General features: G+C 41.9%; 1 protein-coding gene across 1 annotated transcript in view; it reads right to left on the reverse strand.

Moving 5' to 3' along the window:
- LOC102044446 (multiple epidermal growth factor-like domains protein 6) overlaps nucleotides 1-24,658 on the reverse strand; it is a 183,326-nt gene that overhangs the window by 91,986 nt on the left and 66,682 nt on the right. The window contains exon 5 of the mRNA XM_031055435.1: nucleotides 452-574. Coding sequence (XP_030911295.1) covers nucleotides 452-574 — 123 coding nt within the window. The remainder of the gene's footprint in view (nucleotides 1-451; nucleotides 575-24,658) is intronic.

Consider the following 24,658-nt stretch of genomic DNA (forward strand, 5'->3'; position numbering starts at 1 on the left):
TGCCAGAGAGCCACATATTTCATTATTTGTTCTAACACATTAAGTTTTTGCATAAGAACAAATTTTACCCTATAATGCACTAACTAGACTTAAATTTCACTTAGGGTATTTTCTGATAAGAACCATTTTGCTTAAGAGACAGATGAAATATTATCAAGCGTATACACTTTCTTCAAGTTTTTCAACTGATGACGGAAATCCCATAATCAGAACACGGCACAGCCAATCCAGGTTAAGTGATAACATTTTTTTCAACAAAATAAAACAAAACCCCAACCCTTTGAAGTGTTCTTACAGTTACATCTTCATAATCCAGACATGAGAAGATCTGCGCTCTCGACAACTCTGAGCACACGCTCTTCAGCTGGCTCCACATAAAAGCCAGCATTTCCTTCCCCTTCCTAAGTCTGCTGATTCCTTAATAGCAGTGAGACATGGCACAAAGCATTACCTGCACAGGATTTTCCATCTTCCCCCAGCTTCTGGCCAGCTGGACACTTGCAGTGGTAGCTGCCCACGGTGTTGCAGCAGCGGTCCTGACAGCCGCCATTCCCCGTGGTGCACTCGTTGACATCTGCCAGGAGAAAGCACAAGAAACCAGTGAAGGATGGGCACTGACAACAGTACCTGAAGATGTGAGGACAGTCATGTCTGACTGATGTGAAAAAATGAGAAAGTTTCTGAGATGAACAGCTCAGGACCCTGAAGCAACATCAGAAGCAGCGACTCCCGGCTATGCTGCTGAGCCCCGCCACTCAGCCAGGCTGTGCCAGGGGAGGTGTAGATTGGGTACCACAAAACATTTCTTCATTGAAAGGATTACCAAGCACTGGAACAGGGTGCTCAGGAAGTGGTGGAGTCATCTCTCCCAGAGGGATTTAAAAGACAGATATCATAGAATCATTACAGTTGGAAAACACCTCTGAGATCCTCCAGCCCAGCCATTAGTGGATGTGGCACTTGGGGACACGTCCCCCAGGTGGGCTTGGCAGTGCTGGGTTAATGGTTGGACTCAATGGTCTTAAAGGTCTTTCCAACCTAAAAGCTTCTTGCTTTCAGGTGAGACAGCAGAAAAGCCAGAAGGAGGAGGACTAAGCAGCAGAAGATAAGCATCATCATGGCTGTAAAAACCACATGCAGTTACTTCGTATTAGTGGCACTCACTTCGTATTAGTGGCATTCCTCATCCCCAAGGGAGAAATGAGGCTTTTAAAAAAACCATTTAATTAGTTTTTAAAGAAAAATAATAAAAAATATAATTTCACATTAATGCAAGAGAGGTGAAAGCCTTTCAACTGCAACCCTTCGGTGTTAGAGACTAAGATTTACCAAGGTTTGTTAGTGCTTTGATGAGCTCAAGTTTCACTTGACTGGTTCATTTCTGATCCTGGCTAAAAGCCACAGGTCAAAAGAAATTTTTGAGGAGGTTTCAGACTATTAAAAAGCTAAAAGAAAAGTGTATCACAAAACACCAACTTTTGCTAAAATGTAGCTGAAGAGCCACAAACCTACTAAAACCACCTCATTTCTCTACAGCTTTAGATTCAATGCAGTGACTGAAAAAATGATAATTTCTTTGTCCTCAGTGATACTGGAAAACACTGGCAGGCTATAAGGAAATAAAAAAAAAAAAAATCAGTTATCCCAGATCTACACAACAAACCAAATCCTAACTCTCATGAAGCCAACGAGGCTCTTCTCGATTTCACGGGAACGCAATTCAAACAGAAACTTTTCCCGGAGAAAAAACACTCCCCTCCCTTCCTCCCCTCCAAAAACAAACGGCACCAAAATAACAACGTGCGTCTGCTCGCTTCTCCTCAGCAAGAGATGGGGAGAACATATGACAGGAGGCAGATTTTGGACGTGTTCCTCCGAGCTCTGGGAGGAGGCACGCGGGCGCGCGGAGAGCGGCGCGCGGCCCCTTCCGAGCGGTTTACTCGATGTGCCTCGTGGTGATAAAGAGCAACAAGCCACAAAATAACCCAGCTCCACAGCTTCAACTTCTATTTATACTAACAGGATTGAAAACTAATAAAATCTCCCTGCTCTTTTTATTATTTTTTTTAACAAAATTAAGGGAAGAACTGGTTTATTCTTTAGAAGCCACAATGCTATGTGACCTCCTGGTGTAAAATGTTGACTGGGTGAGGTGGTCTAGGATCTACAGCCCAATTTATTAACACCAGTGTCTATATTTTGAACCAAATTATTGGAAGAAAACCTTTCTAGCTGAGGAGCTCATCATTATCCCCTTGATTTCACCAGGGTATAATCCATTCGGAAGTGTACAGTGCTGTTGCATGTTAATACATAGGAAGTTTCTCCTTTGATTGCAGAGTGTTCCTGTTAGCAATTAAAAATCTTTTCCTTCCTTGTTCAGCATAAAATGCTGCGGTCCAGCTATTGGTGCTGTATGACTGAAAACCTCATTTCATCCTTCTTCTAACCCTATCTTAATGCTCTGTCCAGGATTTCTTTGTCTTTGCCTTAATATTTGTTTTCATCTTTTGATGAAATATTTTCATGCATTTCTTTGCTGCTTTTTACACTAGAAACCCACCACTTCTTCTGCTATACTCACAAAACCTGACTTTGCATCTCCATGTGCCTTTAAAACAAACATCTTATTTAAAGCTAATCATCATAAAATAAACTATGATTTAATGTCTGAGTAAAGGCACCAAAAAAAGATTTTTTGACCCAGCTTTATTAGAGAGCAATCACACTAGAAGGAATACACTGAGTAGGAATAAATCTCACCAGTTTTAGCCCTAATACTGTGAAAATCTGCTCTCTAAGCATCTGCATCTTTTGCTGTCCTGTCTCCTGTTCAAGACTTTCCCCACTGCCTGCGCTCTGCCAAGCTGTTTTCTGCAACTCCATAATAAAGGTCAGATGTTGCCTCAGTCCAAAGAAGCACAAAAATAAATGATCTGAATGTGAAGTAATAAAGAATGTGTTTTACATTTGTAAAAGGCCGGGTCATAGAGCTTTTACAAGCCACAATCAGCTGTTCCATATTCCTAAAACAGAGTAGTCAGGATTTTAAAATCTGATTACAGCTTTGCCACTGAAAAAAAAACCAGGAAAGTTAAAATAAACTCGACAAAAACAATTCTGTCAAATGATAAATTTCTGTCTGCTTTCCATATTCAATGTCACTCAAGGTCGCAAATATATTTTGCCTTTTGAATATTGAGCAAAATGACAGAAAATTTCTGACACGTAACAAGTCTGCCACGTTAGGTCTGACAAAAGTTCAATGTTATCAAGCCTATCAATCCATCTGTAATGACATGCTGTAGGCACTTCAAAAAAAAAAGCAAAACAAATGTGATGTTTGCTACAGCAATGTTTCACATTTATTTATAGAGCCAATGTTGCAACACAAAAACATTATCCATGGGACATAGTGGACGTGAGTCTTCAATCTTGCCATGGGAAAAATAATTGAAAACACCTTGCATCTAGATTAACTTGATATTAACTTTATATATTATCTGTCTAGCATGTATGTGTGGGGAAAAAAATACATAATATATTTTAAATCTAGTAGTAGTGTGTTAAAATATGGATTGTTGACATGTGCCCATGTCCAACACTCCTTGCACTCGTGGTATTGTAGACAGAACTATGTGAAAAGGTGTCTTTTCTCCAAAAATCTTAAAAATACTTGATATGGAAAGGAACATACCTTTTTATTTCATGAAGCAGACCACCTTTGTCCAATTAACCCTGCCTAGGAACTACATGCTACATGGAGAAGGACAATTCCAATCCCTTCACTTCTCTGTTCCTGTTAATGCTATTCCATCTGAAAATGTCACACATACTCAGCTCCAGGGAAAACAGCCCTTCACCAAGTTTTTTATGAAAATGTAGGTGATTTCAGATTTCCTACAAATAAACGAAGGCTTTATGTAAATGCAGACACCAGACAAAGTGGTTTTCATTGGTAATTCCAGCTTGAAATCTAACAGCAGTGACCTGCTTTATCATCTGCTTTAGAAAACGGATGAAGAAAAATCAGTGTGAAAAGCAGAAATAGGTGTTGGCATCAGGGCAGAAGTCCCCTCTCCACTGAGCTGCTGGTTGAGGGCTGCAGCTCTGCAGGGTCTGCACCTGGAGCTCAATTCAGCATCTTTAAAATCCAGTGAGGGATTAAACCTGTCCTGAGCACAGCACTGGCCAGAGCTGGGCAAGGAGAAAGCACCTGCAATGAGCAGGGGCTCAGCTCTGCAGCAGGGAAACCATGAACTGAAAGACCATCTAATTTTGGCAAGTTTGTATGTTTAAATCAATGGAACACAGCAGTTAACTCACTGCCTACATCTTAAGGTATTTTTATTTTCCCCATATGACAAGTTTAATGCCATATTCATTAATATATAGACTAATTTTTAAGATAACAGAAGGAATCTCATGATTGCCACACAGTATTTAAAACCCATTTTCCAAGGTTTCTGTATTTATCAGCTGTATATGAGCAATAACTTTACTCATTTAAGGCAGCCACATGCAGATTTGCCATGTGGGTGCCCAGTTTTGGGGCTAACCCGTGCTCTGACCCGTGAGCCACTGACTCCAGCACGTGTCAGAGCTCCCTGGACTTGAAATAAATCACTGGAGTGGAATAAAATCTGCAAAATCATTGCCATTGTTATTGCAATCCTGCCTGAACAAAGCCCACCAGCACGGAGCAAGGAGGTGATTTTGATTAGTTTAAAAGCGTTAGGGGAACACACCCTGCTTCCATCAGGGGTCACAGCAAGCACAACACATTCATTTAGAGGGGAGACAACATTTCATTAACAACACTTGGGACCTTCTCCTGAAGACTATGATGAAGATGGGCTGATTTTAGGAATCTAAATGTTAAATATCTTTAAGAAAGCAGTTTGATTCCTCTCTCCAACAGGCACTGGCAGCTTATATTGACTTTTGCAGCAATTTAGAGATGTAAACTCGTAACTCAGAAAACACAAATGCTGTTGGGCAAAATAAACCAAACCAAACCCTCATAGTGGTTAGGATCACAGTCTAAATATAGTTTATCATGTACACCTCAAATGCTTCTATATGCATACTTCAGTATAAAGTATAGAACTGCAACTCTCCTACAATTTGCTTTTATAAGGAGGTATTATAAGCAAGTGTCTGCAAATCACAATGCCCATTTGACAACTTCTCATACACTGATCTAAATAATTTGATTCAAGTTTTAAAAAAAGCTGAAGATCCAAAAAAAAGAGCACCTCCTTAACTTTTACACACTGTTTTTGTTTTTCTTTAATTACAGCTTTGATGGTCTGCAACCAAAACCATATGCCTAAAAAATCCTGAAACCTGACAAAGTTGATTTGGACTTTAAAGGCCACTCACTGCTACAATGCAACGTAGCTCACATGCACATATATCAAAATTACACATACACATAATGTAATGAACAAATACACTGGACAGGCTGCCACGCACAACACTTGCGCCCCAAAGGTGCGTTTGTCTTTTGGTTTCCTGCAGAAAGCTTTGCAGCAGTTGTCTCTGAGCATTAATTGTCTCTAAAACATAAATTACATACTTCACTTCCAGCACTAACCATAAATTATCCGCCTGAATAGCAAACAAAGCTGCTCGTTCTGATAGTCAGCGCAGCCCTGCCCGGCTATTGATTAAGCACTCTCAATGCTTTATTAGGTTTTCTTCCCCCACAAAGTCAATACCAGGATAAATATTTCTTCTTGGGCTGTTATGAAGTATCGTAAATCTGAGTCATTATTAACAAGCGCCTGATTAGTGGGGCAAAGTTATCGGAGAGTTTGGCACAGGCTCCTGGAGCCTCCCCTCCCAGCAAACACCCATCACTGCCACTGTTCCTGCTGGCAGCTCTGGTCCTTGTGCTTCCACAAGTTGTCACCTCCTTTTTCCAATTTTTTTAAAATATTTTAATTAAAGAAATTACTGCTGCACTCATTGCTCTTTATCCCCATGTCACATTCCCATATGCAGAGAGCATCCATCACATAACGAGTATGTTCATGGCCCCTGTTCCCCAGGGATGGGGGGCTTTGCCATGGTTTGCTTTCTTTTCTTACTGAGGCACTAAAGCATTTCATTTAATTCAACTTAGATGCAAAACCAAAAGCAAACAAAGCTCTTGTTAAATATACTTAGCCAGCATTCATTTCTCCTTATTAAAATCATCATCTGAAGGAAAAAAACTAAAACCAAACACATTCATCAATCATTTGCACTTGCTCATGTTAAGAACAACTCCTTTGAAGTCAGAATAAAATCCTGTGGGGGGAAAACAGGCTCAAAGTTTAAATAGGTGAAACCACAAGCTCTTAAAGCCCAAGATGCTGCTGTGTTAGACTGGGCCTGTAGCTCATCTTGTGCCACTACAGGGAACACTCTGTACCTGCTGCAGGTTCAGAGATGGCCCCTTCCACCCCAAGCTCTCCTACAGCACAGACCAGACTCAGCTCTGAAACTGGCACTTAAAAGTCCTTTTAAAATCTCTGTCCCTGGTCACAGCAGTCCTCTATAACCAATCTACATGCCTGCTCGCTTTTTAAATTTTTTCTTCTTTTTTATTTCTAATGTCCTACACATTGATGACATTTTGCAACAACGACTTCCAAAACCAAACCGTTGCATCAAAAAACACCAGCTTTGATATATTTTGATATCTTTCTCTTCAGAATTCTGTGTCAAGCAGGAGCTATTTCCTAGAAGTGAAATGCAGAATGACCTAGATCATGCCTGAAGTTTCCCTCTGTTCACTAAATAGAACCAAACTGAGAGGTGGAGTTGGGAGAAGGTCTGTCAGAGTACAATGAAACCCTGTAATGGTGCTCATTTTTAAACTATGTTTTCCCAGCCAAGGTATGAATAATGCAACCAAACAGCCCAGAACATCTGAATAAAGCGACAGCAGCCTAGCGGATGCTAATTGGCAGCAATTGGCGCTGATTGTGGAGTGCGGCTGGAGCTGTGATTACAAACAGAGCTGACGCAGCCAGCCCAAACCTCAAGTGCTGCTGCTGCAATTAAAGATATTTTATCAAATTAGACAAGTGTTTGCCTTTCCCTGCTATGATGGTTATGAGCAAAACATAAAAGAAAGCCTGGCTGGCGGTGCGGCACCTTCCCCACTCTGCCGAGGTGAGTTCCTTTCTGCTTTGACTTTTTACGCCACAAAACGGAACCCTTTTAGAAAGAATTCAGCGCCATCCCTAAAAGACCTTGCTTTTGTCTAGAAGTGCTTTTGCCCTACAAATGCAGTCTCTTCGCAGCGTATCTGACTTCCAGCCCCAACAAGTGCTGGTTATGCACACACAAACACGGAAAGCCTTTGAACTTCCCAGGTCTGATTTCACAATGTAAGCCCTTAGTATTTTTGCAGGCAGGTAAACACTCTTCAAACATCATTTCCAAGGCAGTGACTATCAGTGAGGCTTCAGGACTCTTAGCAACTGGATTGATGTTTCCAGTGCTAAACCCCAAGCACAAGCCCCACAGTTGACTCCAGCCAAGCCAAGTCCTGGTGGCCAAAGGAGAGTTCAGAAAATGCACCTTGAACTCCAGACGTCCCTGCACCCTGCTGCCTTCTGCTTTCCTCGGGGAGGAAGTCACTAAACCTCTTGGTCATGAACTAAGGCTGGCTCTTTGCTATTATTTTCTGTTGTCCCCAACTCTCCTCTCTTGCTGCTGGATCTCAAGAAAATTAACATGAACTTCTGCCTTTTCTCCAGCCTCCTGTAAACATCTATAAAGCAGGTCAGCAGAACTGAATTGAAAAATATATAGAAAAAACTCCAATGTGCTGGGTCATTTCTGAAAGCTTAGCATTTACAGTAATTCTTACAGATCTCCATGAGAAACAGAAAAAAAAAATATCAAGGCTATGCAAATGTATGGAAGTTTTCAGGCCAGGAGAGCTGGAGAGTGACAGCCAGTGTCATACAAAAGTGTGAATAACCTGAAGATACCCGTGGGTTAGCCAGGGCCAACCTCTTCAGGACCAAACACAAGGTCAGAGACCACAGCACTGGCATCAAAAAGGGACAGCAAGGAAGCAAAGGCAGCGCTTTGTGTACTCGGCTCAGCCTGTACTTTTCAGGGATTTATGTCAGGTGCTCTGAAGACCACAGCACTGATCCAACACAGCAATAACAAAAACCAGAGATAAAGATAGATGAGCACGTTGGTGCTGCCTTTGAGGCTCCCCAGGATGAAAGGTGAATGAACAATTTCAAACAGAAATAAATGCTTGTTCCAGGTAAAACCTGTAAGGATGGGTCAGATTCTACCAATTTAGTGGTGGCACACCACGTGCAACATGGGGTGTTGAGAAGCTCTGCTGTAATATTACTCAAAAATCTGTGTACAGCAGCAGTCTGAGTTTGTGACAGCAGGAGTGTGAGGGGATGAGCTCGAGCCAGCAGGATGCAGGAACAGGGAACTGAGGGCTGCAGGAATGGCTTATCTGGAAATCAGCTCCCAAACATTCAGGCAAAGGACACAAATCACAGCTTTAGCTTCTAGCTGCAGAAAAGACAACAAAGAAAAGTCCTGTTGGAAGTGAAGAATAAAGTGTTTATTCCAGCTTTGTCCCTCTCTTCACTGTGTCCTCAGAAGAACTCATCAATCTGAGCAAGAGGACATCTCCTTCTGGATACACAAAATGTAGAATAAAAATGTCTCAAATCCAGAGTGTCCACTGCAATGCTGTGGGAAAGGGACACCTTAAGCACTCCACAACCAACTTTGGTACTCCACAACCAACTTTGGTACTTCAATCCACACCAGGGCAGCTCTCCCCTGGTCCAAAGCAGTCCCTGATGCTGCAGTGCCAGGACTGCAGGTGATCAGTGATGGTGCTGCCACAAGGGAGCCCCCAAAACAGAAAATGTCAAACCCCTTCCCGCCCACAGTCTCCGTGCAGGACTGAGCCCCAAGCCCAGAAGTTGCTGCTTAACCTACAAACAGGCTGAGTGTTACAACAGAATGGTCTGAGCAAGCTGACAAATTAGGCAGCTTAAATCTCAGGGTATTCCTATTGTAATAAGCCAGTTCCTTACAAACTGTGCTTTTTCATAATATAATTAACCCCAGCACTAAGCATGTGAGCAAATGAGTTCATTTTTCACATGAATAATGGAAATGTTTCTTTCTTTCTTCTCTTTTCTTTTCCTAAACCATTATGGGCAGAAATGAATATAAAAAATTTCTCAGCAGAGAAAGGATAATGTGTGCTGGCTTCTAGTTTAGAAGAGGAATTCATTACGGAGATTTAAATGGAAGCTCCTATTTTCTTTCCTTATTTTCTTAATATTTGTCCTTGCCAGTCTAATCCTAAACTTTGCTCATCATCAAGATCTAGCCTGGGGTTAGATCAAACAGCCTCTGCTATGGCCTGAAATGGGTTGAATTTCTCTTCCTTCCCATATCCTCCTGAATATTTTCTTCCATCTTTTCTTTCCATTTCTAGAAGATCTTTCTAGCAGTCCTGTGGGCAGAATTACTCACTGCCCTGACAAAAATCCTGTGCTAACTTTAAATGTAAACTCACTCCAATTCCTACTACGGAAAATAACATTTCTGCTATCATTCCCTGCGTGGCTGAAACACAACCACACAACCAGGTCACTCCTTTACAAGAGACACAAATGGGAACTGGTTATCCAGTTTACAGAAGAGTAAACTGTAAGAACTGGCAGAAGTGTAAGGCACAGTCACTTCCAGAAACTGATCTTGTGTGTCAAGGGCAAAAGAACCCATGGGAAGAAAAAAAAAAAAAAATAGAAAGATTAAATCCTCATCAGCTTAATTTGTAAAGAAACCCAAGGGAAGTCATTATTCCCACAGACTCCATTGCCTGATTTGTCTTACGAATTCTTTCAACTTCTCTGACACCAACAGGTGCTGTTAACTATTGCTGACTGAAATTGCTGCTGGCTGGCCCTGCTGAATGGGAGTCCCTTGAAAAGGCAAAAAAATAGCATTTAGTACTGAACAGGAGCTAAATATTGCACAGGTCTGAATCCTGCTCATCAGAAACAGCAGCCAGGTGAGCATCCTTTAGCTGAAAGGGAATTTCCACTAAGGAATTCAACCAGAGCACTTAAATTTGAATATGGAGTTACATCAAGCTTGGAAAAAGAGGGATGTACAAACCATTAACTTCCATGCAGATTTCACCAGTGACAAGCTCGAAGCACAGAACTGAAGAAACAGGATTTTCTCTTTCCAGTTAAATTAACAACGAGGAGCAGAGCACAGCTGGGACTCCTCAGGGCCTTTCCCAGCAGGACAGAACAGCACAGAGCCCTCCTCTAAACCAAACAAACCAGGCCCAGAGTGGTGGGGTAAGGCAGACTCTGCAGAAGGAACAATTTGGCAGCCAGTTCCCTCAGCCTGACACCAGCATTTGAACCTGGCACCTTCTCTGCTCCTGCTCACACATGTGCTCACCACGTGTAGCTGCTGCCTGAGCTCGGGGAGCAGGCTCAGCCTCACACCCCAGGAATTCTGCTTGTAAAAATATGGGATCCCGAGGTTTTTCCAAAGGACCAGTGTCAAAGGTGATCACAGGCAGAAATTAGAGGGCTGAAATTGTTAATCCTGCATGGCTGAAATTAATTCGTACCAGAGCAGGAAGAATCAGTTTCATGTAACCCAAACTTCACATTCTGGTTCCCAACACAAACTAAATTTGCCTTTTAAATCTCCCTGGATGTCAGGCATCTGGTCTTGATGGAAAGCCATACCCTATTTTTTCAGGGGGTATAACCAAAGAGAAATTTGCATTTATGTTTTCAGTGAGACATCAGTGTCTCTTCAGCTTAAATAATTTAAAACTTCAAAGTTACTACATGACTTGGTCTTTTTATATATGATCATTTTACACCTTAAAACATGTGTTCCTCTATCTCTCTCCCGGCAAACAGCTGACATATTTTCATGTTCCTCACTATTAACAAAGCGTGTACCATAGTAAAATATTAACATCACACCACACTCCTATAAGATTGTTTGGTTTAGGATAACAAACTCTGTTTTTTTGAGCAACAGTAAGGTCAAAGTATTAAATTTAAATCTCTTAAACAGAATGTGCATTACAAATAAAGTTTTAAAGGTCTATTGAAAATGCTCAAAAAATTAAAAACAGACAGCAAAGGGCAAACACTACAAGGAGAGAAAAATTCTAATAGGGCCAAAAGGCTGTGTAAAAATAAATACATATCCAGCACACACTTGTGTGCAGCACATCTAAGGCAGGCAAAAACAAGTATATTCCACAGACACGTGTGTTGTTTGGAGTCTGAGTCCTGTTTTCAGAAGAGTGAGGAAGTAAATCAATAAATATGTTTACCTTGATCTTTAGCTCACTCTTACAGACCACTCAGAGCATCTCATTTAACCAAAGCTCTTCAAACCCAGCGCTGCCGGCTCTGCAGCTGGCGGAAAAACGACGCACGTCAGAGGATCCAAGGCTGAACAGCTTGGCCTGAGCGCATCCCAGCCTGGCCTGGGCACTGATTAAAACCAAAATCTGTCCAGCTATATGAATAACACACCCCAAAACCTGAGCAGCAAGGCAGGACTGCCACGGCCGCGGGTCGATGCCAGTTCACAGCTCAGGTTTCCACGTTCAGAATTCCGCCCCTCAGTTCCAATCAAAAAAGACATTCCTCACATTCAAGCCAGGCTAATTACTTTTTTGCATGGAAGAGGCAGCCAAATTCCCTGTGACGCACAAAGGGAAAGTGTGATCTACGAGCAGAGCACATCCACCACAGCGTTATGGATGGTTCTGGAAATGCAGCCAGAAACAGACGTCGCTCCCAACATCGCCGCTGTTGCCAACAGTTACCACCTAATGCTGTCTGAGAGACTGCAGTGATTTCGTGTTCAAAGGGGAAGGCAAAGCCTCTGGTGTCTCAGATCCCACGTTAAAGCTGGCAACGGGGAGTTTTAACACCTGGAGGATATTCCTGGAGGAGGCAGCGATCGCCGTCCTCCAGGTGGGATGCGGCCGCTGCCTGTCCGTCCCTGGGTTACTGAAAAAACAACAAACCTCCCCAAAACCCTGAGAGCTGGCCTGGAGCTTTCTGCTGAAGGAATGAATGCAGCAAAACCATAAACTATTCCTCAATTACAGGATACTCCAGTTATTAACTTCACTTTTTCTGCACTGCCTCTTTGTCCCTTCCAGGAGTGTAAAATGATTAATTTTACTAGATACTTATACATCCTAATTTTACTGAATACTTTTATCTCTTCTCCAGGATACCTGCATTATGACCATTAACAAACAGTGGAAAGTGCAGATAATGTGTGAGCATTTCTCCATATTTATTTTTTAAACACAGAAAAGGTGTCAACAGTGGCCAACACAGGTAACGCTAAAATTGGTTATTACTAGGGCAAAAGACCAGAGGGTCAAAGATGGGAGAGGAGGAAATTAACAGTTTAACTTAATGGGCAAAGTTCTACAGAACATAAAGCTAAGAAGGGTAATTTGTTAGCATCAGACAACCCAAAATTATTAACGGAAATTGTTAGGATTTTTGAACATCCAGCCATGCCATAGACCTCTGAAATGCACATTTTAAAACAGCTCCTTTTCCTTTACAACTTTCTGTTTTTAGGGATTACTTTCTGAAATTCCTTTTGTGCATTATCAAAGGAACAAAGAGACAGCTTTTCCAGGAAGAAATCTCTTGGTTTGGGCGAAGACCAACAAATCTCCTTAGGCCAAGATTTAGGCTGTGCTCTTAACTGCTCCCCTAACCCTGCAACCCAGAGAGGCAACACCCCCCTGTAAAACAGACCTCAAGCTTAACTTACAATCATCTGCTTCATCTTCAGGTGAAAGTTCTTCACAAGGTGCACAATACTTTCAAACATTTTTTTTTCTTATTTCTTCCTTCTCCCTCACCTCAACAGTCCCACGCTTCCAATCAAATTAAAAACTGGACCAGTGCAGTTTTGTGGGATTTTCCCCTCCAATGCTAAAGTATAATTATAAAATGGGGGGAATAAAATTACAAATTCCACCAAGGTCATTAATGTACAAAATGCAAATTGTCTCCCATTTGTCAAAGACCCTGGGGAAGTCTGGAGATAATTGAAATGATAGATGAACAGAGGAGACTAACTGCTAATGGTCTGTATATCAATGAATCAATGTCACATTTATGAAGGGCTTTGGGAAATTATTCTAAATACTTCATCTACAACAGCTGAAGTTTAGCCTACTTTTTCTTTTTAATGCTGAAAATATAATGAAAAAGTTCACTTTGTAGTCACACAAGTGTAAACCTGGGGTAATTTAAGGTGGATGGCAAGAAATTGAAGTGCTACTTATGTTTGTGCCAGATGTGACCAAAATTCTCAGGTACTGGGGATTATGGGATAGAGAAAAGCAATATGTATTTCAGAGATAATCAAATATAGGACCAGCCTTGCCCTCAAAGCATTTAAACTCAGCTCTTCACCTTTGCAACTCATTTTCTTCAGCATATGAATAAACTAAAAAATCAAGGAGTACACATACCACTGATTTCCTCTTTTCCTCCTATTTTCAATTACAAACTCAACTGCTCAGATCAGGGCCTGTTTTCAGATGCATTTATGGGGCACTGACCAAACAGGAACAGGGAGCAGAGAGAGGAAAACCCAAAATATTTCCATTTCAAATGAAAGGTGAAACAAATCCTGCAGGTAACTTTGGTACAGTTTCACAGAAAATCATATTTCCACTTCAAAAGAGGAAAAGCTACAACCAGTAAGTCCCTCTGCAGAGCATTCTCCCAGTTGTGTGCTGGCCAGGTTACACTAACAGGGGACAGTGAAGAGGAGACATAAATAAAAAGAAAATTTGAACACTAATATGTCATTTTGGTTGAATCTCTAAATAGTTTGGGAAGCTGGGTCAGTTTAGACAGTTTCTTCTACGATTATAATTATTATTACATTTATTATTCTTTTTTTCTGCTTTTTTTCCCCACACACCAGAAAGGTCTGGATGAAGGTAAACCAGAAGAAAAACTGCAGACTTCTTTCGTGAAAAAAATATTTTTCAAGTGAAAAGAAATAAACCATCACACCCCACTGAGAGGCAGTTTACACTGCAACAGGTACCATCACCACAAAATCACACACTTTAAACCCTTTTCCATCTTGATTTCACTGTACAAAGTCACAGGAAGGGGATGGGGAGAAGAGGTGAGTTTTCTTGTCTGTGGGAATGAGAGAGATTTGTTTCATCTGGACATAGCACCACGATTGCCTGGCTCATGGAAACATGAATAATCCAGAAAGACACCTGATTTCCCCAGAATCTGAATGAAATGGTCCTGTCTGAAACCCAGAACTGCTTCTCCTGTTACAGGACTTGGCACATGAAACAAGAAGGGAACAAAGCTCTCAGGAAAACAGCACTGAGAGGAAACTTTGCTGCTCTCTGAGAAAAGTAACAAAACCTGCAGGTTAAAAGATTACACTACATTTTCTGTTCATTACAACAACAAATATTCATAAAAAGAATCAAGAAGTCCCATCAAGCTGCTGAGAAAACAAGGAGGGTTATCCACGTGTTGGAACCTGCCTTCTCAATTATAAAATATCACTGAGGATGATGGACATCTGGAGCAGCTTCCCTTACAATAAATCTTGAGGCAAAACTGGTCAGAAATGTAAAGTCCATGTGAAAAAGGAACCCTCAAAACCAATCTGCTGAGTCACTGACATTAATCAGCACTGGTCAAACTGATTGGCTTTTCTAATAAAGGTCTGTGAATAAATACTCAAAAAAAAACCCCAAACAACTCCATAGGAAGGGGATGGTGCTATGGGGTAAAACAAAATTTGCAGTGCCTATTTTAAGGAAGAGAGGGAGGGAAGGAAAACCAGCAGCACAAATAAAACAAGGTGTCCTGCAAACTACAGGAAACTTTTGTGGAGATAGCCTGCTTTGGATGTTTGGCAAAACCTGAACACACACCAAACCAGTGTCTGCTTGATGCTGATTTGCTAATAGTCTGTCTTTCCTCCCCCACTGCCCTGTCAGTCTTGCTCAGTGCAAGCTCAAACCACTCTAAACCCAGCAATGTAACAGCCCACCTTAGCTAAATGAACATGATTTACCTCCTTTTATCTATTGTTAGATATCTACCAGCTAGAGGGGAGCAGGAGTGTTCCCTCTCCACTCTCCAGGGTCCCAGAGCTGCCCTTCCCTCCCACAGCCTCCCCAAATCCTTCCCCTGAGGAAGAGGCACAGAGAGGAGGAAGATAAAGGTCCCCACCAAAGAGCAAAAGCTGCCCCAAAGAAATAAACTGAGCTTTACAGAACTCCCTAGCTGCCAGGGAAGGTGGATCTCAAGGGCTTTCTCTGAGCATCTCAGCTTCCCATCCCTGCTGGACTCCCGCCTGGGGTTTCCTGGAGATGCTGAAGGAGCAAAGCCCTGGTCTTTTTGGGTTTTCAGGGGAGTGCTGGCTCTGATCCCTGTGAACTCTGGTGCCAGGTAACCCAAAAGGTCTGGCAGTAACTTCACCTCACAGGTGGGCCAGGGGTGAGGTGCAGCCCCTCTCTGCTGCCGTCACAGCTTCCCAAGGAGCCAATTAACAGAACACTCAATTCCTCCATTTGCTGAAGCACATTTCTTCTGCTAGATCTTAATTTTCTGAATGAGTGAAATAGGAGTTAGGACAATTTATGTGAGTTAATGACACAGTGCAAGTTAACTGATGGGTTATTCTGGCTTTTTGCAGGCAACAATTTGCACGCAGCCTTTCTTTCAGGGCCATAATTACTTGCAATACCAGAGTCTCAGCACAGTCTTCCCTTTTTTATTTTTTTGCTGTTTTACAGATGTGTCACTCTCACAGTACTAAGTGAAAACAGATTACCTGCCACTGATCACCCAACACATCCTCAGAGGAAGGTGGGGGACGCATCTCTCCAGTGACAAGTTTTGATTTGTGGATTAAATTCCCCTCTTAATTGAGCCATGCTTCTTCTGCTAACAAATTCCTGTGGAAACCCCAGGATAAATTTACCTCTTTGCAGAGTAACTTTTCCTCGCATCACATCCTCCCCTTTCCTTCTCCTTATTTCATTAAGATTTTGAGCTGTACGTACAAACCCTTCATCTCAAACACTCATTATGGAAATACTGCAAACCCAGAAGATGTCACAGCCGTTTCTTTTACAGCTTTTCTTTTTGTAGGCGACATTCATATTGCAGAATAATTTAGACAGTAATTTAATCACAGGGTTTAGAGGTCCAGCAAATGTTACATTTACATAATGTCAGTCTTTCAGCAGATAATTTGGTCCTTTGCATGTGTTAAAAGACGACATTGCTTGTTAAGTTCATGTTAGTACGTTTAACCCAGCAGATGAATGGCTGGTTCCTTAATCTGCCATATATTTCTAATTTTCCTAAGGATGATTAGAAAATTTTATTTAGAGTAAATTCATGAGCACAGTCATTCCACTGGAGTGACAAATCAAAAAGATTATTAAATCTCAGGGTCCAGAAATCTCCATAAAATGGTCATAAAGTCCTTACAACACAGAAAGTGCCATTTTTTTTCCTTGTATAAGTTCTTCACTGGTCAATATATTGCTTCTGCCTCCTTTGAGTACGTGACTGAAGTTATTGAAATGTGCCTCATTAGTTTCATAATATTCTCCTAAGGACATATGGGCACTTTGTAGTATGGAAATGTACCGTTCTTTGTCTTGGCAAATGCTGTTAAAGAGAATGAAATAGGTTATAAGAAATGTGATTTCGTTTCAGTGTGCCAAGGCTGCTATCCTGGACGTCCAAAAGATAAAATAAAAGGTGGTAAATCATCATTACCCAAAGAGAAACAGCATGTCTGTACAAGTGATTTTCCACAAGTACTACTGAGTATTTAAACTTAGAAGAATAATAACCTAGGCAAACATCTCATGAACCTTAACACTGAATACTTACATTTAATACTGTTTTTCTGCCTTTTTATTTTGAAGTTACACATTATAGCCTCACTACTTACCATGTCAATTGAAATCTCCCTTTTTAATTTAAGCTTGTACAATATCAGGATTTACAGCAGGAAAAAACTTGTTGCATCATCTGGCCAGCCCATGCCACTGTAGGATATTCCCTTATTTTCCACTGCCTCACTTGCCTGGTTTTGAATCTCCTGAAGCCAACCACAGACCAAATCAATGAGCCAAAAACCACACCAAGAGCTGGGAGCACATTTCGATCATTCAGTTGTAACTTGGCCCCATTTCTGCACCCTTTAAAACAGAAATGTGTTTAGCTAGAGGGCACATTCATACAGCCTCCTATCAATGGAACAGGTAATAGACATCCCCGGTGAGGAGCTGAGAGCAGCTGGAGAGCAAGGCAGAACAGAGTGAGGGGAGACACTCAGTATTCTCCTTAATCCACTCAACTGACAATTGTCACCAGCCTGACTTCTGCAGCACAGAAACCCTCTTTCTCCTGGCTTAAGGTCTTGAAAGGATCACATTTCATTCCTAAAAAAAATTTCATTTCTTCCCATCACACACTTCATGACAAACCAGTTTTCAGTCTGTATCCTTTATCAGTTATTTTTATTAAAGGAGCTGGGTGGGGTTTTTCATTCATTATTTGTTTTTAAAATTAAATCCAAACAGTTTTTCCTCTTATGGTGAGTTTGGGCTGAGGACTCCAGGAAGATAAGGAAACCCAACTTCTTCCAGATGTAAGACAACTGTGGATCCTCTCAGCAATGAAAAAAATGAATTGGTTAATTTGCATTAATACTTGGATGATAAAGCTTTAAAACAATCAGAATTAAATCAGATAAAGATTTAATTACCACTAAGGTTAAAAAAAGGATTATTTGCTATTGCCACTTAAACAGAGCAAGTTCCAAATTTAGAGTTGGCACAACTGACATGGGCAACTCTGCATGCACTGATAATTTTGTCATCAAAGTGATAAAATTCTAAGCTCAAGGCACTTTCTTGTCGTCGGTTGGACACAAGGTTTTCGGGGTGAAGGAAGAGACGAGATGGGCTCCATGATCAGAAGGCTTGATTTATTATGTTATGATATATATATATATATTATACTATACTAAAAAGAAAAAGAAAGGGAGAGTTTCCAGAAGCTGCTAACTACCTAAGAATAGAATAGAAAGAATGATCAACAAACCTTGCTCTCTCGGACTGTGTCCGAGAGAGCTCAGTTCTGGATTGGCCATTATTTCCAAACACTCAATCTGGGCCAATCCAGAACTGACCTGTTGCATTCCACAGAAGCAGATAACCTATTGTTTATGTCTGGTTGCTGAACTTCTCAGCTTCAGTAGGAAAATCCTAAGAGAGGATTTTTCATAAAAGAAATGTCTGTGACACTTTCTTTGATTATTCTTTAACACAGTTTGTAGTGTGGCTGGTAGGGCTGGATGATCCATCCCCAAATGTATTTCCTTACTCAGCTGCTGAGTTCTTAAAGCAGTTTAAGGAAATACCAGACCTACACGAGGCTGGATCTCCTCAAGAAGGTCCCACCAGGTGACCCCTTTGTCAATTTGACTGGCACAGATACAACCATTTGTGGATCTGCACCAGGAATACATTGGAGAAAACGTGCATGATCTCAAACCATGCCAAAAATCAATGTGAATATTGATGTACAATGAGCTCTTTAATGGAAAAATCCTTACAGTTCTTTACATCAACCAAATAATTAAATTAAAAAGAACTAAATGTTTTCCTAATTAAGCAGCATGAAGTGCCAAATACTGATCTATTTTCATCTCCAACATGTTTCTATCATTTTTCTCCTTGCAGTCCCTGATGTTCCTTGGTTAAAAAAAAAAAACCTCATAGAAAAAAAAGCTGTTCTTACAAATCCAACTAAACCTCCAAGCCTCACACAAGAAAGCTGAGAAAAGTTATAGAAGTCACTCCAAAATGTTCTCATTAGCACTTCTTTAGGTAAGAATGAGAATGAAAAAATGAGCTCTGTGAGGGCTGAGTGTCACAGCTATTTGCTGAGGCCATTATAATCATATCAGTGGCTTATTGAATTTCATAACCATGGTTCTACATCCTTCACTGACAACTACCAGAGAGCTTAACTCAAAATAAAACTCCAAGTCAGAATGGAGGCACGGACACAATGTGCTTACACACTGAAGAAAATAAAATCTCCGAAGGTCAGATTTATTTTACGGTTAAAAAGGGACACACATAAAGCTCCAGTTCCTGTCTTAACCCCAGTGAAGCCACAAAGAAGTAGGATGTGAGTACACATTGTGTGTGTACTCCCTGCTGTGTATCACCACAGCACAACACACCCTGAGAGAGAACATTTCTCTGGTATTATCCTGCATGTCACCCTCATCCAGCGCCAGGAACGAGGCACTAATTCCATTCCTGGTACTGAACTGCCACAAACCTCACTGGGAATCGACCCCAGCACCACCAGGATCAAACCTGGAGTGGGCAACAACAACCCCCTGGTATCAGGGACAGGCAGAGCCTCCCTGAGAATCCACAATTAGGAGTAACTGGAAGCAAACCTTGCACCATCCTAGCACAGCTCATCCTCCCCTGAGTGCACCACTGAGTCAGGCAGGGCAGAGGGAAGCAGTGCCTTTATGATATATAGGTTTGCCTTACACACAGGTTACACATTTAATTTGCTATTTACTGAAGCCTCCAAACTTGGCAGCAGAGGGAGACTGCATGATTGCCAAAATAACTGGGGGGAATTAGGGCTAGACGGTGCAGTAATGGCAAAAGCCTTGGGAGAGATCCCACAGATGTTTCCTGATGCTGAGCAGGAACTGCATGCAAACCCAGCTCGTGAACAATAAAGTGACTAATGCAAGTCAACAAGCAGGGCAGAAGTGGAATGTTCAGTGACTCAGTGTGCAGAACACCTCACCTGCGTGCACTGGTGCCATGGCAAAGCCTGGGAGGTGCCACTCTCCAAAGGGCAAGGAGACAAACGAGGTCTGTGACTTCATCAGGCCACAGCTTTATTAACCTGCCTCTTCAGGGAGCTCCCAGTCATCTCTCACACGGGCCAGAACCATGATTCATTTTTTAATCGTTTCTGTCTGGTAAAAAGCTGTGTCAGTGTTTCCCTCCCTCCTCCTCTTCACAGCCCAGCTCCTCTGAGTAACACAGAAGGATCCAGGTGTGTGTGGGTGCCTGCACTGCTACCACCCCCCTGCTGCACCCCGTGTTTTCTAAGGACAGTTTCAGTCCCCCAGGGATGTGCTGGCACAGGCAACACGAAGCTATCACAGTCATTCAGCTCCTCCTGGTACCAGCTGAGTGTGGAGACAATTAACAGCTCCCTGCACAGCATTTCCCACTGGGAAGGGAGACAGCAACACCTCAAAGAGAAACCCTCACAAAGAATATGCTCCATTCAGAGGGCACATCCAGATCCCTCCTGCTGCCTTCTGGCCTCATCACCACCTGAAAGGCAGGTCTGATAAATCCCAGTAAATCCTCCACACACAGCCCCTGCGTCAAATCCCAAATGGATCTTGTTTACAGGCAGCACAAACACTCCACAGGGCCCTTCCTGGGGGGAACGAGCCCATCTGGTTCTACCTTTGGAATGGTTCTACCTTTGAGGTACAGCTGCTAAATTCCAGGGGAATTGCCTGTCCATTTGAATAGCCAGTGAAGAGTGGAGCCAAACACCAGCTCTCATCATCAGAATATTTTATAGCAAGGCTCCAGCCCCAGGCACACTCAGATGAGGACATGACAATGGACTTTTATGGCACTTGCAACTTTTGGGCCAAGTCCTCAGCAGGCAGAGCTCCAAAAACTCCAGAGTCACACCACGAGAGAATATGTCAATTGTCTGGCCAAGAGCATAAAAACCTTCTTGTTATTGTTGTTAGAAACCAAATGACAAGCAATTCATTACTGCACTGCAATTCAGTGCAATTTATTGGTTGATTTGCTGCGAGGGATTTTAGCTACATAGTAATACACATACTATAAAAAGAATGCAAATTCAGTAATGCAAGTCCAAATGAATGAGACATAACATTTTCTCACAGTTTGCAAGAAATTAACCTTTAACGTCTTTTCTATGCTTTGGGAACAGCACTTGGCCAAAAGCTCTTACAGTAATAAAGCAGTGACCCATAGCAAAGAATAAATGTCAGAGTGAAATGATAACAGCAAGCCTATTTGCCAGAAAGTGGTAATTTATAAGATTTTAATTTGAGATCATCATGGGGGGTCAGCCTTATCAAATAATTCAAAATGTAGGTCACAATTATAGCCCGCAAAGTGTGGCTCTGCTCTGAAATGTGACTGCAAAAATGGCATGTTTATTATTTCTAAATGATTTTTTTTATCAGATGCATTGAGTTTACAAGTAAAATGCTAATGGGACAGGCTTGCTTTTTGCTTTCTCCATTTTTTTACATTTGTGTAGCTCACTGATTTCAGTGCTTCTTTCTGATTTACATTCTCCTAAAAGGAAAATCAAACCCATCAGTTTCCCACCTCCCAGCCTGAAAGTTCCACAGAGCCAAATTACATCCTTGTTGTTCCCTGTGTCACCAAAAGCTTTCAGCAAATTTACACTTTTCTGGGCTAGCTAGAATGTAAAGCCCTCCTAATTCTCTAAGTAATAAGGAAAAAAAAATCCAATCCCCCTGTCACTTCATGCAGATTCCTTGGGTGGTGTCAGGCAGTGTGGCTCCACCACAATCGATGGAGTTCTCCATCAAAATCAGTGGAGTTCACCCCACAGCTTTCTCTGCAGCACTGCCCTTGGGTTTGCTGGCTCCTCAGTCTAACAGCAAAGGAGGAAAGGCTTTTAACAGGATTTTAAATCACCCTGCCCGAATCAGTAACTGTGAAATGCTAACACCTGTCTGGAGCAGAGCTGGAATCCAGCCTTTGCTTCAAAGTGAGCCAGACTAGGAGATGGTCCAGGAAGAAGGAAAGAACCATCCAACACATTTCCTACCTTTTCTCACAGCATTTTCCAGCCCTGAGATCCCCCAGCTCCAGGTCCTTGATGCAATGCAGTGCAATTGTTCATTACTCCCAGCCCTTCCTCAGAGATGCACTTGGGGCATTTCTCAGCCCATTTCCACAGAAACGGAATTCTTTCTCATAACCAGCAGAAAGAATTGAGAAAAAGTGAGTGAGGCCTGGCTGAAGAGAAGTGTGTGTGCTCCACCCGTGCCTGGATGGAGACAGGAATGGTTTTTATGTGCAGGAGGAACCTTGCTGTCAATAGCACACACAGGGAGTCAATACTGCTGCTGCCAAGCAAGTTCTGCTCATCCTCTTGTGCCTTGAGAATTTGTGCCTTTGCTTCTTCCTCCTTTAAACTACAATGAAACTTATGAAGGCTGAAAAAACCCTTATTCCTCTCTTTGGCAAAACAAGCTATAAACATGGAGAACAAAACTCACCCAGAACAAGCTGAGAGTCAATTAGAGTTTGATTTAATAGGATTTAACACCATGCAAATGAGAAGATGACATGAAACATCTCCATAGTCTTCACTCAAACAGGGTGATATTCTACTTTTATCACATCTCTAATTTTATTTAGTAATTGTATTCCATAATTAAATTTCTGCAGTAATTCTGTCTTTTGACATCCTTCCTCTGTCAGAGCTTTCTGTAAGCCAGCGTGTGCATTCACAAAACTCAATACTGACATGCCAATGGATCATCAAAAGCCTGCATTTGCCTGTCATGGGCTAGAAAACAAATCCAACCACAAGAACAGAGATCTCATGAGATTGCTGGACTCAGAATTCCAACAAAATTCCAAAACACTTTAAAATCCACATCACCTGCTCCAAGGAATACTCCCAAGAGAGGGAATAACTGGCCAGTCACACAGGCTGAAGAGCTGGTGGCATTGTCTGGGGGTGACAACTGAACCCAGGCAAGCATGACATTAAATATAATACCTTTCACTATAAAATAAGGTGGGAGAAATGCAACAAATTATTTCTTACAGACAATTTGTTGCTTAATGGCCTGAAGCAACTCCAAGGGCTGTTAGAGCTGATAAGACAGCCCTTAACCACAGCAACAATCTATGCACTGGGATTAATGCCATCATAAAGTTTAAGCAATGGTTTATAACTCCAAACATTGGCAGAAGCAACCAATTTTCTGTCTTTTGGAAAGCAGAGCATCTTACATTAAGAAAATCATAATTCAAAAGCAAGGATGGGGAGAAAAGAAAAAAAAAACCCTGCCCTGCAAGCGAATAGGTTTCACTTATTATAGTAGGTGTGTTGGAAAATGCCTAAATATGAGTCAGGAAGCAGGACAGGCAGCAATGCACTGAGAGCACCTTGCTGCTGCTTTCTGCCAGGCTCTCCAGGCAGCATCTTCAGGCTGATGCACAGGGCTCTGCAGACACAGAATAAGCTGCTTTCAGGAGGCAAATGCCTGCCAGTGCATGCTTGGTCACAAATGCACACGAAATGACTGGAGATCTTCCAGAAGCAGCTGATAATTTGTCTGTGATAGTGTGCCAACAAAAAGAGCCTGAAAGCCACATCCTCTTTAATGGTACCTAGGCTCTTCAAAGCTTCAATGGACAGACCAAAGCTCTTGAAAAAAAAAAGGATGAAAACCTGAAGGATGACAGGGAGAGTCAAAGCAAACCCAAAATCTGCCCTAAGAAACGCTGTGCTCTGGTCAGAGCTTTTAAGGAACCCTAGTGGGGGTTCCAAATCCCACCACAGCAAATTACCTTGTGACATTTCCAACATTCAACTTCTCATCCGGACTGGGAAAAAATTCAGGGATCATTTCTCTCCTCAAGTCATCCATTGCATTTGGGTTTCCAGAATGGTCTGGAGCAGCTCTAAGTTCCAGGCTGGGCTCCTATCACAACAACTTTGTCACAGAGCATCAGCAGCAGGTTAATTGATATTAGAGGTATCTCTTTCAAGACTCTGTGCAGTAAGAGCTCTAAGATGAAAGCACAATATGTTTCAGTGGGCACAGCTGAGTATTTTCTGTCTTTGCTTGCACTGGAGGACAGCATTGAGGGACTTGGCAGAGTGGCACCATTTGATTTATCCCTGCTGCCTCCTTGGACAGTGCCAGCACTAGGGTCTGTCCAGAACTGGGAAAAAAACCCACCAAAAACCCAAACCAGAAAACCAAACAGTATTTTTTTCCCCTCTTTGCTACTGTAAGTTAAAAAAAAAAACAAAACAAACAAAACAACCAAAAAACAAAATAACAAACCCCACATTTTAAGTTTTAAGCTTTCAGAAAATACACTGGTATTCTGGCGCTTCAACACCTTGTGTATTATCTTGCCACTTTCTCTAAGTGGCTACATTACTCTTGCAAACTAGCAAAGGGTGTGGAAATATTGATTATCATCTACATTTTCTGTAGAGATCATCAAAGGACAGTGAAAAGTATCTGTGTGCAGAGTGGGGGAAGGAGAAATGCAATTACTCCTGCTTGATCTGTTTATTCCACAAGTTGGACACAAGTCATTGCCGTGACATTTTCATTTTCCTGGGTACACGACTGGGCTCTAATCTCATTTGTGCTGGTGTAAGCACAGGAGGATCAGCAAGCTTTCCCCCCATTTACGTTTTGGGAAGTA

The sequence above is a fragment of the Geospiza fortis genome, unplaced genomic scaffold (assembly GCF_000277835.1).
Source record: "Geospiza fortis unplaced genomic scaffold, GeoFor_1.0 scaffold172, whole genome shotgun sequence".
Classification (NCBI taxonomy): domain Eukaryota; kingdom Metazoa; phylum Chordata; class Aves; order Passeriformes; family Thraupidae; genus Geospiza; species Geospiza fortis.